General features: G+C 31.4%; 2 protein-coding genes across 3 annotated transcripts in view; one reads left to right on the forward strand and one right to left on the reverse strand.

Annotated features, from left to right (window-relative positions):
- Nucleotides 1–434: 434 nt before the first annotated feature.
- LOC131849308 (succinate dehydrogenase assembly factor 3, mitochondrial) lies at nt 435–3,124 on the forward strand. Its single transcript, XM_059199346.1, has 3 exons — nt 435–701; nt 1,401–1,578; nt 2,365–3,124. Exons 2-3 carry the CDS (start codon nt 1,402–1,404, stop codon nt 2,584–2,586), a joined length of 399 nt encoding a protein of 132 aa, XP_059055329.1. The 5' UTR covers nt 435–701; nt 1,401; the 3' UTR covers nt 2,587–3,124.
- Nucleotides 3,125–3,209: 85 nt separating this feature from the next.
- The window catches only part of LOC131849274 (calpain-C-like), a 29,258-nt gene continuing 13,560 nt past the window's right edge, over nt 3,210–18,907 (reverse strand). Inside the window, exons 3-14 of one of the 2 annotated variants that reach the window (XM_059199310.1) lie at nt 13,106–13,178; nt 11,189–11,300; nt 9,856–9,996; nt 9,129–9,288; nt 8,500–8,565; nt 7,931–8,025; nt 7,260–7,492; nt 6,476–6,695; nt 6,046–6,385; nt 5,263–5,527; nt 4,262–4,311; nt 3,210–4,003 (exon numbers count right to left, since the gene is read on the reverse strand). In XM_059199310.1, the coding sequence (XP_059055293.1) occupies nt 3,977–4,003; nt 4,262–4,311; nt 5,263–5,527; nt 6,046–6,385; nt 6,476–6,695; nt 7,260–7,492; nt 7,931–8,025; nt 8,500–8,565; nt 9,129–9,288; nt 9,856–9,996; nt 11,189–11,300; nt 13,106–13,178 (1,782 nt within the window). In that variant the 3' untranslated portion in view covers nt 3,210–3,976. Of the gene's footprint in view, nt 4,004–4,261; nt 4,312–5,262; nt 5,528–6,045; nt 6,386–6,475; nt 6,711–7,259; nt 7,493–7,930; nt 8,026–8,499; nt 8,566–9,128; nt 9,289–9,855; nt 9,997–11,188; nt 11,301–13,105; nt 13,179–18,907 lie in introns of both variants that reach the window. The other variant, XM_059199309.1, reaches the window with a different exon arrangement.

Here is an 18,907-nt window from a genome sequence, read left to right on the forward strand (position 1 = left end):
AAAATATCGTCATTTTAAAGCTAGAAGCTTCAAATTAATGTTCTGATTAAATATAAATAAAGAAAAAAGGGTTGAAAATTATGATAATGGGTTGCATGGAAGTGTCCTAATTTTTAAAGCATCCATTTTCATGCCTAAATAATATTCATAATGGAATATTATTTAGGCATGAAAATGGATGCCTTAAAAATTAGGACATAGGCATAGGATTTAGGCATGGAAATTGATGTTTATAACTTTGATATGACTAAAATAATTTTATAGTGTACTAATAAAATTAATTCGGACTTTCTACTCAATTCAGGCATTATACGAAAGACGTAAATTTATTTATATAATAGATTGACAAAAACTTGAAATAACTAGGCACTTAAGCAGTATGGGCTATGCTCTTCGCCTGTCGTTATTTTAAAACAACCTTTATGGCACATAACCTATAATTTTTTGTTCCAACTTTAAATGGTATCAAAGAGTACAATTCATTAAATATTATAGTGCAGTTAAGAGCTTTGATTTAAACGCGAGTATATTTTTAAAGAGTATTTCAGCAAATCTTTCATAATATTAGGGCCAATTGTAGTAATTACAATATTGTTAAAAAAAATTACGAATATGCCGAAAAGTATATAGTTACATAATTTTGATTCTGAATCTGTTATTTATATATATTTTATAAATGTGTTTTGCACTTTTGTTAACAGGTAAAATATTTATTTTAATTGAATAACTTATATTGCTTCTGTAATTTGTAAGTGATCGTGGTTTCGTAACAAGTGGATAACTAGTTTATGTAGGATTCCTGTTTTTGTGATGTTTATTACTAAAATTACTATTAACTCTCTTTAATTTTACATCACTAGTCGATATAAAAATCATCTAATCATGTATGAATGCCGGCATAATTTTTGGTTTCAATACATATTATTCTTTAAGACTACGAATACGGATAAATGTCCCTAAATAATACTAGATTAAACAAAAATTGTAAACTGTGCTTCGGCATATAAGATTCGTACAAATAATATACCAGTTCTTAGCTACTGCTATATCAGGCCCCATAATCATTATCATAACATGCTATTTTTATTGACCATACCCATGACATTTTTTTTTATCAAATTGGATTTCATTAATGAAACATTTACAATTTACAGATTATATGTAGTCCCACCATTATTATGATACAAAGAGTGAATAAATTCTATTGAGCAGAGTTAAATTTACAGAGATTTACTGATTAAGGATGTATATATCTTTTATCTCAAATAAAGTCATGGCTATATAATAAGAAATAGTTATAGTAAATAGTATATAATAAGAATATGAAAGTAAAATACTTTTTCCTAGTACTTTGATGTTTCTTCCTGATGGATTAATGTATTTTTTATAAATATTTACAGGATGTCGTCACCAGAACACCTGCTCAGAGTGCGAAAATTATACAAGTTGATATTCCGGGTACACCGTTCTCTACCTCCTGAACTAAGGGTTTTAGGTGATAATTATGCCAGAGATGAATTCAAACGACATAAGAATTGTAACCCGGAAGAGGCTCGAATATTCCTAACTGAATGGACTGTAAGTATAATTATGACAAATCTGTTAAGAATTGTAGCATCATTTTATTTAAAGTTTCAATTCTACCCATTATACAAACAGTTGTAGTCATGAGTATAATTGTTAGTAGTACTCTAGTTGTTGCCTATGTAAAATAGTTATCAATAAAAAAAAAGATTTAAAATATTCTTTCACATTTTATAATATCCATAACACAAGCTCTGGTTAGTTTGGGCCTAGCTGGCAGGATTTGAATTATCCTGATGTATTACTATTTAATATCATTATATCCACAATTAAATATGCACTAAAAATATATACTTTAATTTTAACATATGCACATTTTTCATCTGGCAAGCAGTTAGCTTGTAAATTGTACTTCACTTATTGTTTGTGGAGAATAAGAGATGGTAGTGAAATTACAGAATATGACAACATATTCATATATGTGAATCCAGTGAAGTCCAGATATGTGAATGTCAAATATTTTGTGTATAAGTTTATTATTACAATGATCGTTATGATATATACTTATATTATTATTATTTTATGATATATTTAATTGTGTGTGGCAATGTGTTACGGTACCTCGTCATGGCATATAATGAGCGGAGACCTGTTTGGTAACACAATTATTGATCTAAATTGAAAATTGTATTTAAAAAATCCTCTTTGTTGTACATTTTATGTGAAGCAAAGAAACAAATTTTCTTTCTAAAATTCAATAAGATTATTTAATATAATTTATTAATATTTATATACTATTGCCTGTATTGTAGCATTTTGTGACTATATATAATTCCTCAGGATTACGCAATAAATCTGGCCAAGCAAATGAAACCTCTACAACAAGTAAAGCTGAAGACCGTGGGGAAGTACCTGGACCCTCAAGTGTTGGATTTTATGACTGATGAGCAACTTGTACAGTTATATGAACTTCACAAAGCTGCCTCTGATGCCAACGAGGAGCCTAGTCAGCCATCGAATACTACAGATGGAGAACATAAATTAGATAGTGAAAATAAGTAATAAGTACTCTGATTATAGGACTGTAAATATTTTATAAGAAAAATAGTACTTTGGATATGAATATTCGGTTGAATATTAAATGTTTCATATTACCATTTTAGTAGTAGTTCAGAGGTACAAATCCTTACAAAATTTTTTAGTAAAGAGCACAAAATTTATGAGATTTTCTAGTAAAGAGCATTATACGCCGCCTTGTGGAACCTCGGAAAATGTATTACACCAAGATGTGTCATCTATTCGAATCTTTTAGCGACGCTCATAAAAATATTTGGGAAACCATTTAACCACAGATGTATATATGTTATATAGAGCGTAGAATATGCAAAAATCTACGGTATTGGAGACATTACTGAAGTCAAGAAGGGCGACATAAAGGGCGGACAGAGCCACATTTCTCCAGAAAAAATGTAGATTATAGCATTTTACTTTGTGATGATAAGTAATTATAATTTTAAGCACATTTTATAGGAATAATTTATTATGTAAATATATATATGTTTAGAATTATTCATAAATATGTGTGATATTGCTGCTATTAAAAAATGTAGTACTGATGTGTATATACATGTGTTTTAATCTGAATATTAGTGGATTATAGGAAAAATAAAAAGCACTATGTTCACAACATCTTTATTCTTACAATTAATATACCCAACTAAGAATTTGTTCCTAAATTCTGTATTAAAATACAGACAAATATTAACATTAGATAAAAAGTTCTATGACAGGTCAACATCGATAGTAAAAATAATATAGGCTTAGAAGTGTGAAATATAAAAATGTCATCATTTAATACTATAATATGCACAATGCAATTTCATGTTGGGTAGAATAGTGAGACAAATCTGAATGGCTTAACTAGTCTATACATGCATAATAATGATTAAAAAGGTAACAACATATTATATTTCATAAAGAACTCAAAAAAATGACTTATTTTCATCGTCGAGACTGTTACTGCATTGATATACGATAAAGTATATCAATGGTAACAGGTAGCAATAAAATTATAATAACAAAAAAAACAAAACAAATAAGAAAATAAAAAAGAAAAGACAAAAAATAAGTCGGTGGATTATTATACTAAACAAAAACAACAAGACTAATATCCTAATTTATCTAATCAGTTATAGTGAGATCGTTTCTCGAACTTAGTGATAACGTCTTACAAGTAATCATAATTAAATGCACACAACTGAGTATTGTATAACTACTCACACAAATTTTTGTTACTAGCACGTCACAATTATTGTTCATTATTTCAATTTAACACTGAAAAAGAACCGTTTTATATCGAGAGCTGTACACAGATTATTATCTAAACTGGGACGGATGCGAAAATATTTGCAGATCCGTTTTTTGTTTCACATATTTTTTATTGTCCGCGTATTTAACACATGAAGATGCATTTCAGCCACTGAAACAAAGCACGGTTTTAATCAACAATCTTTATAGATTCCAAAAAGTTTTGATGAGATGATTGATAAGACCAAAACAGTTCGCAAACCTATATTAAGACTTCGATGGTTTCGTGGTTAGCTCTCTACCTCACTTCCGATGATAGAGGTTTATGTTTAAATTTAATGAGAATTAAATGTAAAACTTAACGGATGAGGGTTTTTTATACGAACAGTGTTTTTTGGTACTATTTTTAATATAGGTATTACATACAAACCTCTGTAATATTTATAGTCAAATGTCCGTTATCGTGTGCTTTGAACATACCTGCAAAATATTAGACACTGTTATAATTGTACATCAACACGCACAATATATAATAAAAATGTGTAACAGGTACAATCAAAATCTTAAACCAAATCTTTACACGTTAAATACCGTATGCTCACCGATGGGTCAGTCCGCAATGAAAATTTACACATTGGGACCGGGAGACCACATGTGGACACTTTAATTGAAATAAATCTAGGTGTTAAATAGTCCCTTTCTCAAATTATTGTACATTAAAAACGTTTAAAAAATCATACACGTAATTAACAATAAAAAAAATTCCCGTCCCTATGTGAGAAATAATATTTTTCAATGCGGTCTTCAATGTGTTAAGAATGTATCGTGTTAACACTAATTATATATGTGCTGAACTGGCGAATCATCATAGAACATATTGATGACAATAAACTCTAGTGGTCAACTATAAATTGTAAAATTTGCAAGTATTATTTTTTTGGTTTTTATTTAATGTATTAAATATGCAAGCACTACAAACTACGCCTCCACTATAGGATAGGCCTCTCCAATCGATCCTCTGTCCAATTCAAATGGGGATCGAAATTACGAAGGCCTGAGCCGAGGTTCGAACCCCTAGCTGTCCTCTCAGACTAAAGTCGTATCTGCCAGGCGGGGCGGGACGCCTTCAGCCGCTCCTTAAGTCTTTCGCGGGTTTAGAGTGCCATCTGCACTCGTCCCCGTTGAAGCTGTAAAGACCAGCTGTGGCCAACTGCAATAGAGTAGTCCGAAGAAAAAACTGGATAAGTATATATCATATCTTTGGAGTTAGTTAAGACACATGCAATTTGGTCGACATAAAGTTTTGTTTATTTTACAAAATAAAACAGCTTTCCATAAGAGGGCCTTTAACTCACCATACAAACCCATAATATCTTTTAATTAGGAAGCCGAACACATTCTATCATTTTAAAGATTGTTGAAATTACTCACTAAATGCACGATGAAGATGCATCACTGCTGAAACGAAGTCCCCAAACCTCAACAGCCCGTCCTTCCTCATATACCTGAGGACCAATAGTGATAAAATTTGTTCGGGGATGACGAAGCCCACTTCGTATAATGCAGTTCTTAATCTCTCAGCTCTTAACACTCCCATTTTTTCAACGGTGTGGGTTTTAAATATCGTCTGCCAATGCCTCAAGCTACATATTAAGTCTCTGAAATTTTGTAGAGTCAGGCGACCTGAGCCGTTTACCTGTTTCGATTGAGTTAAGGTGTGTAACTTATAATACATACATGTATTATATATATTATACCTAGGTTATCTAAATATAATTTTTCGTAATAATGTAAGGCTGAAGTAACTAAAGGTTTAAGATATTATAATATCAGTTCCAATTTCACGATTCGGTAATAAAGACAATATATTGGTACAATAAGCTAATGTCATTAATTATATAAATCTATAGCTAAAAACTTAACAGATATAATATTGGAAAACCTTGAAACCATCCAAATATAGGCCATCAGATGTCTTACCACAATATATAAGATTATGACGTCATTAATTGCATCAAAAATAAATAGACACAGAAAACATAATAGAGCAGAAATGATGCAGACGGGGCCATAAAAGTAATGTAGTTTGCTTTGTGCCAATTCAGGCATCAATTCAGTCATGTCAGATCCTGATATCGAAAGTCTCGGTAATGCTTCTACTAACTGAACTATTACATGAAATGACGAAATTAACACACTTTTGACAAAGGATACATCCATGGAGAGTACAAATTGCCTACAAGTGTCTAGTGTAGCACAACTTTTAATATAGTCGTTGGGCAAGCAGTTTTCCAGCAACTCCTGTAGTTCGTACACGTCTATCGTTCTGTGCTCATTAGCCAAGTGTAGAAAACAGGGCTCGTATTGCACAAAACTTTGCGCAAGCAGATTAGGAGGTGCCTTGAGGAAAGCGGGCTTTAGCATCTGAGGCAAATGATCCAGGGCCGTCATATCTATAATTCCGTTCGTGTAAACTCTTAATGTAAACTGCGCTTCTTCTCGTGGTTCAAATGTCGTTGGAATTAATAGGTAGATTCCCGCTTCCAATTCACACCTAAAACAATGTCACATTAAAGTGTACAATTCATTTTGAATCAGTAGTTCGCTTGGCAACAAATTTCGCTGTGCAAAATTATAAAGCTACCTGTAGCTCACTTGACGACTATTCGTGTAATGCGAGTTGATTTTGCTCTTGATTTCAGTAAAATAGGCCTCCGAGGCCGCTTCATAAAGTAAGGTAGGAATCTTGTATATGGTAAATCCGATTACTTTGGGTTCCATTATGATGTTTTGGCTAAGAGATACAATGGCTGTAACACGTTTGAAGACCACTAGTTGTATCTGAGGGTTCATATGGAAGAAATCTGAAATCAAGCGTGCTAAATATTTCATTATTACTGACATGATAATTATGCTCAGGTAAACATTAATAAAAAAAAAAGAAACAATAAATAACACATTACTTTAATAAAAATACAGTAATATAGACAATTCACACAGTGCTATTTTATCCCACGCTTTAAGAGCTTGTGTTATTGGTTAGTACCTGTTAGTATTTCTATCACTTGTCACTCAGACGGATACATACATTTGCATTTTGCGAGGAATCGAACCCGAGATCATTGGAAATAAGGTGGTGTACTAAACTGCTAGACTACCGAGACCATCAATCAGTTCGTTCTGACTCAGCTGTATTCTATCACAGGAGAGAAGAGATATGCTGTGAAGATATCTACTTTCTAAACAATTTCCATATTTTGGCATTTCTATTATAAAGCTGTTGAACTAAGTTCTGGAGTGGTGTTACGTATAAATCCGCACAGCCAACTATGAGAGATTTTATTTTTAGCCATTTAGAGTATTAGATTGATTAATTTACTAAGCTATACTTATCAAGCGTATATGTTTATTAATTGTCTATTACTTACTGCCTTTATTCCTGCACCCCCCTGCGGAAACACCTCGTTTCCAACTCCCTTTATACATTTGTACATGCCACGGCACTTTGTCGGATAGTGCAGACTCAACTTTACTGGTCTCCGCATCATAATGAATAATTTGCAGTCGTGTGAAATACTGTCTAAAATCTCTGTATAACATCCAAACGCCTCTAGTATCAGTCAACAGGCACCCCCGTTCGCATAATGAAATCGACTGCCACCTGTAGTTATAACTCACAATTATAGATGATACTTGTAAATTGGTTACTTAAGTGGTTGGTATTTATGAAATTAAGTGTACACTCAGTAACCCAACTGCTCGCTATCTTAGTTAATATATTTTTAAGTCCTCAGCTTCTTATGTTACTTTGGTAGTTCTAATACTAATATTATAAATTCAAAAGTGTACCAGTCATTCTATCTGTTCACAACTAAAGTCCTGAACGGATCGCAATGAAAATTGATGTAAAGATAGATTGTTTTCTAAGAACTAATATAGGATCAAAAAGGATACGAAGTGGGTTAAAGCAAGTATACCACGAAAGACGTGACAGTACATTCTATATTACACAATTACAGTTATTATTCTCAATTATTATAAGTACGTATATTATTATTATAGGCTTATTTAGTACGTTAGGTTTAAAAAAAAAACTCACACTGCATCATTAACATAATGTACAATATCAGGTGATCCAGGCTTGGGTGGCCTTTTCAATAGGACCATTAAAACTGACCCATTTGATGTCTCAACCTGAAAAATAAAATGAATTTAAATATATTGAATCTAATTGATGCTCTACCGATTTTTCTTGGTCCTAAAATATAAAATTCTTTATGTAATTGTGGAATAAACTGTTTTTTTATAGAAACTAACTATATGTACTCTGCTTTTATATTTGACCCGTAACTTACGTCTAGTAAGGATAGCGTCTAAGTATATTAGATGTTTGCTGCGTTAAAGTTTAGACTCGTAAATTTAAGTATGTAATCCTTATTATTCACGTATTAAAAATACTTTAATATCATAATACATCACATTATTTATTATTGTCTTTCATCCATCATGTTTTGTAATTACATTCGCCTCCAATACATACAATGATTGATATTTGAGCTACAACTTCCTAATATAATGATTATAGGTTCCTCGTTTTACTACTGAGTCTTACTATGTTAATGTAATATACAACTCTAAGCATTAAGGAAAAATATATATATTTATTACCTTTTGTAAACGATAAATTCTATAATGCATTTCAGGTTCAAGTCCAAGTCCCAGGTGTCCAGCTGGCTGTGAATATGTAAATATACGTTCAACATTTTTGAAACACCAGATGGGTAGTCGAATTGTGCATATGCTATATTTAGAATTTATATAAAATTCTACTGAGCACCTCTCAAAGTCTGATTTGTACATATGGTGCACATTAATGTTAAGTTTATTTTAATATATACATATTATACCATAATATGTATATATTAAAATAAACTTAGGTATACGTACTTTATGCACTATGGTATAAATATGATATCTATGTGCATGTCTATATGTCTATATATAAGTACAAAAACAATAAACGTAAATATGAGGATTATAGTAATTTAATAAGTATTTTTAATAAAAAAGTTAGTTTTTGCAGCCGTGTAAATTTGCAAAATACTCTAGTCTTCAAAAACGTTTCACTTTTAAATCATTAATAATAATGTTAAGTAATAATATATTTCAATTAGGTACTCGAACATATCATATATTTCAAGTATTAAAACTTTTAGTAATATTGACATTACACTAAAATAATAACATTATATTTAAATAACATTAAATATTGAACTAGATTTAAATAAGATACTGACCCCAGAATATTGAGCAGTCACAAAACTGCATGTACTTAGAACTTTCGCTAAAAAAGGGACATTCCTGATATTTCGGTAGCTTTCAGTAATTCCGCCAGTCATGTCTGCAAGACCATCCAACAGATTTCCATACTTGAGGGCCTCGTATGATCCGTGCAACCTGATTTAAATTATATCTCTTATAACTTAATAATTATAATAACCCTGTGGTTTACACTTCTTGAAATGTAAGTTAAAGTAATAACTAATATTCAAGAGGTGTTGAGTCAAATCTGGTGGACACAAAAGCTCTTATGCAATTTATATTTCTACTTCACTATTCGGTGAATGAGACAACGATAGGTATATCCGACAAATCAAAGATTAATCCGAGAAACGGCTGCTGGGGTAGCCTCCTGCCATATTGTTATTGTTAGGCATATTACATTCACAATACTGAAACAACAACATCTCTGACTACATCTGGGATCCCATTCGTGACTTGACACTACGTTGTTGTGTTTTTGGTAAATTACACAGCTCTATTCTTAAACTATATGGAACATGTAAAATAATAAATACAACATTTTTTAACGATGTTATCTATGAATTGGTATGTGTACTTATATATTCATTTTGTATAAAGCAAACGGTGGTCACTTCCGGTAAATACAGTATTTGTAAATGTAACAATAAATGTATAAACAATACAATAAAATGGTGCGTAGTGCATATAAATGGTACTCACTTTGCATAGGCCTTCTCCAATAGAGCCGCCCAGACCTGAGGACTGTGCGATGAGTGCACGAAAACGAGGCGATCATTGATCGTTGGCAATTTATCGTCTACCATCACTTCCTTCCATTGCCCGCACCACCATATACGGAACCTGCCACAGAAAATACAGTGACTCACTCCACTCCATTTGTAAAATTACCTCCAAAGTAATATTATAAATGCTAAACTATCAATCCGTTTGTTACCTTTTCACGTACAGAAATTAATTCGATTTGACGTGAAGATACAATTAGGATGGGCATAGGCTATTTTCTATTGGATTGATTGGGCCATTGTCAGGTGCTTGGACCAGTAGCACTGCGACCTACATAGACCTATTATGCTCGCCATTTTTCAGAATTCGCTACCTAGGGGTATAGGATACCTTTTATTTAAAAGAATAATCATTGAAGGGGTCAAATAGGGGAGTTTGTATTTATAATTAAATATAACAAGTCAACAAATAAAATTCGATCCCCCACCTTTGAAGAAAGAAAGAAAACGTCTTTTTTATATATCATTAATAATTCATCAAAATAATTGCATTAGCAATATCTATTCCAAATATGAATCGATAACATTTGAACATAAATATTCCGTCGTACCGTGTGATTGGAAGCTATAAAAATAATCAAATTAATCAAATATTTCTTTAACATTTGTATCGTATAATGTAAGTAGGTCTGATGAGATTGCTTCCTTTTACTGAATCGCTAATACCTACCTACCAGAATTATTAATTATTTTACTATTTACTAGCTAATTCCTGAAATTTTTTTATGATAAAAAGACAGCCATGAACATTTTCATGAGTTCATCACCATCTATCTTCATATTAACTTTTATTAAAATTAGTTCAATAGTTAGTCGTGAAAAGGTAATAAAGCAGACTCAATTTCACATTTATAATATTTGTATGATATATTTTTTTATACTACGATGGTGGCAAACAAGCTTACGGCCCATCTGGTGGTAAATGGTTACCGTATGGACGCCTGAAACAACAGAAGAGTCAAAACCAAGCTGCTCGAGTGCTGAAATTGAGACTATATCTACACACAAGATTTAATACACAGTATACATGGCTCAATAACAGTAGCAATAATATTTAAAAAGTTCGTTACTATAATATTAGTAGACGATTTATTTAGATATCTCTGCTTTACTTGCTCAGAGATTGCTATTTTTTTTAAGATCACCAACAACACTAATGCAAGTTTGTGTATTTATATAAAAGGTTTATGGTCTAAATGTACAATTACTTGTAGGTAAACACAGCATGATTTATTGCTATATAAACTTACCTGAATACACCGCAATAGCTTTCGTCAAATGCTTGATCTACAGGCACAGTATGAAATAATAGTCCCTTTGCCTGGTACAACATGCCGAGACACGACACCATCCATCTGTCTCCTGCAACCAAGGTCTTGGGTCAACGAGCCATGTATTATTAATTGAATATCTGTCGGTATGTGTACTGGTATAAGTTATTTTTGTTCCCCCCAAAAGTAATAGGTAACCGTATTATTAAAACAAATTTGATTCGCGTCTACTTTATAACAGATATATGTATATTATATAATATACTAAAAACATTTTATAGAAACACAATATACTAGAAGATGATTTTACTGGTGGTTCAAATGTATTAATATAACCCTGTTTCAATTCCATGTTTAGTAGTAATTTGGAGAGGAATTTTGTAGCATTACGACAATAAGGTTGTTGAGTAGGATAATGATATTACTTTAATCGACGAGAGCCTAATACTTATAATATTTTAAAATATGTACAAAATGTGTTGCTTATTTTTTTATCTAAAATTTACAATACAGACTCAGAATATAATATCATTACGTAAATGATAATAATCCACAAAGAGAATTTACTTTAGACAGGCAAAGTAGTTATAGGTAAGCAATATAGATAGAAACTAATACGTGAACTCCAAAGCAATGGATTGAGGATCACCAGCTATCAGTGTTTCCCAAAGTTTTTAGTGCAATGTCCCACTTTAAGCTTTCTAAAATTTCTACTCTCCCTGCTTTTCCTACGTAACATACATTATTTATAACATTAAAAAATGAATTGTTCACTTAAGAAACATCAATAATAGATTTTAGGAAAATGATAATAAAACATTAAATAATTTTTCAAAACGTAATGAAAAATTTAAATTCACTTTCTATATAATTTTAATAGAGCCCATTTTCGAATTGCCTATTGTGGGGTCTGGGCACTTTGGGAAACACTGAGTTAGATGGAATAATTACGTAAGAGTATTACAGTATTAATTTCTTACTGAATAGTGGTGCATAGTATTTAAGGATCTCCAGGCACATTACATGTCACTATACATATGTACGTTGTTGAATGTACGATTTTCGCATGTATATATTTACTGTACGTGCAGTTTCAATATTTATTTCACTCAGCATATTTTATGTGTGGGAACTTACTTACAAACAAATGAGTATACATCCTGACCACTGTAATTCTATATGATAGATACTGATATTATCAACTATCATATTGTGTAATGTGTTAGTTATTTTCCCATGAAGTTCTTAAAGAGTGGAAAAACGTAGTAAGTTATGTTACCTAACACTTGAGTTGAGATCATTGTTACATTGTCATAACGAAATGGATGATTGGGTCTTAATCCAATTTGACATGAAGATAACTGTATTATGAGGACGGACTTTGGTTACAGCTTTTTCTAAAATTATCTGAAGGGAGGTGAATTAGAGAATAAAAGTTTGTACATATGAAGTCGCCAATAAATGCTAAATTAGTATTAATTTAAGAATATTTACGTCCGTCGTCTTATTACAGTATATTTTCACGACGAATTTCATTATTCAAAATTCATTCAGCTGTTTGGTTGTGAAAAAGGAAAAAACAGAAAAAATAGGAAACAAAAGTATAAACCAAAAATAAAATCGCTTGGCAGAAAAGAACTCGCTATGGCATAGTTGTATTTGTAATACACAATCCTACCTATGTACAGTTGTACATTGTACATAGGTACCATTATGTTTTTAAAAAAATCTTATGTACTGAGTGTTAAAGTGATTTTTAATATGAACGAAACCAAGTTAAATTAAGAAATAAAATAAAATATTTCAGAAAGAAATTAATAAACAAATCTCGGTATGTATCCGATTTTTAGATGAGTATTTGTTTTATATATCGATAAATTGCAAATCGTAACTCACCTAATTTCCCAGATACAACATCAAACGTATCGCGGTTATCCATGGTTATGAATGTGGGCTCCATAAAGATTTCCTGGAAACAAATAATAAATTTTATTTCCATTACATAGTATAAAATAAAGTCGCTGTCGCTGTCTGTCCCTATGTATGCTTAAATCTTTAAAACTACGCAACGGATTTTAAAGCGGTTTTTTTAATAGATACAGTGATTCAAGAGGAAGGTTTATACATATGTATATATATAATATATGTACACCCGTGTGAAGTAGGGGCGAGTAGCTAGTATAAAATAGAGCACTTATAAGAATTACCAGTATTTAATTAATATCAAAATATCTTTATTTATTACAGATTACGTATATTAAGACTCTTATGATATATATTGTACATATCATAAGAGTCTGTGATAGACCTACCATCTACCGTCAGTTCGGAATAATTTCGAAATGAGAAGAACTGACAAGAAACTGAGCTCGTATTCTTTACAAATAAATGTTGTATATGTTTACAATAATACACATTCATTTTTAATTTAAAATATGTGAGAATAGAGTGACCACCAGCATATGCTATTGAAAAAGCAAATAGTCTAATCATTAACCCGAACAGACCAGTCCCCACAAGCAGCACTTGTTCACGAGCATGACAAATTATATATCATTATAACCATTGCTAATTTACACTAACTAGAACAGCGTTAAAAGAAATCTATACCAATATATAACGTAGTCAATGAAAAGTGTCAGTTTAGTTAGCGTGAATGTAAACTAATATTAGAGCAAAAATTATAATTTTTTTATCAGTATTAAAAAAATATATATTTCTTCATTAGTTTCATTCGTGTAAAGCTTCATAATGCTTCATTAGCAAAATAAAATACATTCAATCTACTTTACAACACTATATTCTATATTAGAAAATATATATTTTTCTTCTTATATGTTTAAATATATTTTGTCTCATTCGTGTAAAACTTTCTATAAAGCCTCACTAACAAAATAAAGTATCTTGAACGTTTGCAGGATCCGTTATATTCTTAATCGGGACAAAACGTGCTGTCCACAGTTTTCTTATAGAACTAAGTAGTCATTTGTCCTCGTCATTATTCATTACCAACACCAACGTATGTACATACATAAATCGTGATGAATGAATTGATAGTAGGTTATTTGATTTAGTACACGTAATAGAGAGAAGTAAAACGGCTTGCACAAAGAAATGCAATTTCATGAGCATAATAATAATAATCCAGGATAATTCATCAGTGCCATCTAGTCTCAAGCTAAGCAGAGCTTGTGTTATAGGTCCTAGGTATTTAATGGACATACTCAAATAGTTTTATTTTCAATTGATACCTATGTATAATATTATACATTAAAACACATAGACCAGTACAAGCAATCATACTCATGTAAACAAATGTTGCATCATGCGAATTGAACCTGCGATCATCAGAAATAAAGCGGTGTGCTAAACCGCTATAGCAAATAATATATAACTATAGCAATAAACAAATGTTGCATCCACTGACAGCGTTGAATGCATTAAATGCATTTATTTCTGTATCACGGCCGGATTGTGTAACTGAATATTAATAATTTTATATTCCAAAATAGATTGAAAGTAACAGTTCTGCGGCCACAGTACGTGGGAGTAAGGACATTGAAGATCGAAGTAGGATTTGAGTAGCTATGCATGTCGTTTTTTAATTTAAAATATTTTTTTACTAATAATTTTTGATGTTAGAACAAATTATATCAACTAGATATATAATATAACACAAAGTTATTGTAATACGTAACAATGATACGTAATGTAATTATCAAGACAATTGACATTTGACAGCCTCGGTGGTCTAGTGGTTTAGCATACCGCTTTACTATCAGATGGTCGCGGGTTCGATCCTCACACGGCACAAACATTTGTATTCATGAGTATGATTGTTTGTATATGTCTGGGTGTTTTCTATGTATAATATGTATTTATTAAAAAAAAAAACATGTATGTATTTACATCAGTTGTCTAGTACCCATAACACACGCTGAGCTTAGCTTGGGAATAGATGGCGTTGTGTGAATTGTCTTGAGATATTATTTTAATTATCGGACTATTTACTGATTTACTATTACTTTATTCACGGTTATATACAATAGGACACATCTATAAAATAACATTTACCATGTCAAGACTGCAAATACGGTTGTAATAGCGTCAAAATATCAGGAGGTAAGTTATCATAGCAAATTTCCCGTTTATATAGGTATAATTGGACTATTGAATTTTGGTTGGTAAAATTAACAGTAATATTCTAATATTTGTTACACAATATTTAAGTAGGTACTTGAGTCCACAGGAGTAGGTGTTAAACCAACAACACTGACCTAGAAGCTTTAGAATGATTGCTTATGTTCAAATAACTTATTTCTCCTTCCGTCCATTATTGTTCAGAAAATACTAGCGCGCAATGTTGCAGTAATTAATCATTATTGACGCCTACTACAATGATTGTTCTTCTGAATTCTAGAGTATTTAAAGCATATCATGATTATTGCAATATAGCGTACTAGCTTTGCCCGCGGTTTCAGTCGTGTTAAATTTATTGCTAATATGTTATTCTGATGTATAAGCTATATCATAGTAAAGTTTTATTAAAATCCGTTCAGTAGTTTTTCCGTAAAAGAGTAAAAAACGTCTATCCATTTCATCTATCCTTCTACACTCATGAACTTTCGCATTTATATTATTAGAAAGATTCTAAAAGAAGGAAGTGCCTATAACAGGATCTGATACCCCACCCAATGAGCCGTTCTCTCGGATAATGATAGATTAAAATGTGAGATGTATAATTGTAGTCGAGTTGTGAGACAATTTACATGGAAAAAATTAAGTAACTCGCTCGAAAGTAAATTTCCTTGACCCAAAACAAGAGTAAAGTTTTCTATATATATGTAACCAAACACATCTGTTGTCTTAAACTAAGATTTTATAAGTTTTGCTTTTACTTTTACATTTTACTTTGACCCTCATTTGGTTGTGAAGATATATTTATATTAATAATTTAGTATTACATGAACATCGGAGAAAGAAGAAAGCTAACATGTACAGTTGCCTTTATATATTAAAAAATTATATAAATTTTATGATATTGAATATCAATACTATAAAACGGATTATTTATTATAGCAGTAAAGGGTACACACCCAAGTTTACAAAATCCGATTTCACGCTACCGTCGTAGGCGGCAGACGGCCTTGTCCACACTGGTACTACGTTTACTGGTGCCTACATTCGTAAATACGAAGATGCAACAGATTTACTAAGCGGGTAGAAAGGAATTCTTTCGCGGAGGAGACTGGTTGCATTATAATACCACGAAGGTCAACAAATACAGTGGATTCTTTTTTTTGGTTTGTGGTCATAAAGCATTGTAAACATCTACTTCAATTCTCGCTTAATATATATTTGTAATTACTCAAATTTTCTTTGTACGTTTGTACAAGAAATTTGAAAAAAAGAATAAAATAATCGTCTTGTAGAATACTTAAGGTAAAATTCTACGTATCTATGTGTATGAAAAACAAAAATAATTGGCAATTTAGTAGAAAAGTGAAAATATTGATGCGTTTAATACGATTAAAGGTAATATATTGATGAGATTACAATATAGATGAAATGTACAGGTATCTGACATAAATAAGTGTTTACATCGTGGAATGATACAAATAAACAACCTAACTACATAGTTTTTTTGTTATCTACTGAAATGAACAAAGAACTTTCGTAGATGTTAATATATTAAAGTTATAGACAACAATTTTTAAAAAGTTAGGATAGTTATAGACTCAAATCTGATTTATAGACAGTTTTGTCTCGTTCTTTACTTTTAAATTTTATTATTATATAAGCAGCAATTGTATTAGTCTTTATTTGAGATTATTATATAGGTACACATACAAATTGTTTTAAAAAGCATTAAAAACACCCTTTTTGCAGCCTCATAAAATATGTCATGTATCACCTAAGTTGTGAGTTCGAATCTGAATTGTGATTTGGTTTTTGAGAGGGTGTTGTTGCCTAGTCGTTTACTTAGTCCTAAATAGAACTGAAAAGTGACGACTTTGAATATAGGTGATGCGACGTCGAAAATATATGTTTATTTATGTTTCTGACTAATGTCGTGAAATCGTCGTGAATAGAAACCCAAATTATTGGTATGGTCCATTGCCACCTTGAGTTTAAATATATCCTGCCAAATATAGATATATCGGGGGAAGGGTATTGTTAATAATCTAAGTTAGGGTCTAATGATCCCATTGCTAGCTATCATACTGACCTCCACACGGTTTCCCCTTTAAACTATCGTGATAAATTCTTGGTGAATTTTTCACTGATCTGCACTCATGTATATCTTATTATCCTCCATTAGTGTCCAACGTAAACCTGCTGTGCTGTGCACTATATAGCTTTCATTAAAAAAATGTGGGTATAACAAGTTTTATTCAGTTTTAAGTCGAGAAACGAGAATTCTTCTTCCTCTCTTGCTTGGGTGAAAATATTCTACCTGATTCTCACCCCAGAGCTATGATTATGTAGATTATATAATAATATATTACGTAAATAACTTTCGAAATAATCCGCGTCCCGGTTAAATATATCTTGACTTGTCCTCTTTACCCCCGGGTCAAATACAGGGCACTGTACCCATGCTAGCTCATTCTATATCAGAACAGCAGTAACATAAAGCACGGTCACTTATTTGTACCTAACACTCTCTAAAAGTGTTATGCTCTGTTCATAAATAACAGTTACTTACTCGTTCATTTTGTACATTTGACAGGTGAATGAGACGCAATACCAATACAAGACATCACCTGCCTACGCATCTGTCTGTACGTAATAATGCAAAAGAGTGAAAATGATATTCTAAATATAAACAACAACTCACTTTTCAATTTGATGAACCGTTAACAATGTTAAATTGCTTCCCATAATTATTTTACAGAATAGTCTCGTTTTGACACTTTTTTATTGAACAGGGTATATTAATACACATTTATGTAGATCATTCCGTTTAATGTTGTTTATGTGGTCATTATACGTACGAGTACAGTAGGTAAACATATTGTTTACAATTTTAAAAAATCTGTATAACGTCTGATTAAAAATAATATCATTTAGTATTTAATTATTCGTTTTTATTTACTACTAGCTGTACCCGCGCCTTCGTCCACATGGAATTTATTTTTATTTTTCTAAAATAAAATTACCCTAAGTTAGTAACTTATTATGTATGTAATAAGGAGTACCTTATTACATATGCTACCTGCCCAAAATAGTCCCGTCAAAATCGGTCCAGCCATTTCAGAGATTAGCTGGAACAAACAGACCGACAGACAGGCAGACAGATATTGTAAATTCTATATTTTAGTACAAACATGACATTTACGGACACTGGTGTAAACTTACACTGTTTACTATGGGTCTATTAGTTATTATAGAAAGTCAGCCGACATGGAAGAGATTCTCAAAATTTAATAATTTCCATTACTTTATCATAATTTACATATTTATATTGTCTATACGCCTCAATGTCGACCCACACGTAAAATAATATGATCATTAGTCATTTTAAATAATTTGCATTTCGATGGGGCTTGGAAACACATTCTACCATAAATTAGGCATCATCAAAGCAAGCAGCTATACATATATGATCACGACAATTTCAGCCAACCACTTCCAAATAAGTCATATTTTACTGTGAGCTAGGTTGTTGACATTGGCCGAGTACGAGATTATAGT

Source organism: Achroia grisella, unplaced genomic scaffold, assembly GCF_030625045.1.
Source record: "Achroia grisella isolate CSIRO2021 unplaced genomic scaffold, CSIRO_AGI_Agris_v1 utg640, whole genome shotgun sequence".
Lineage (NCBI taxonomy): Eukaryota > Metazoa > Arthropoda > Insecta > Lepidoptera > Pyralidae > Achroia > Achroia grisella.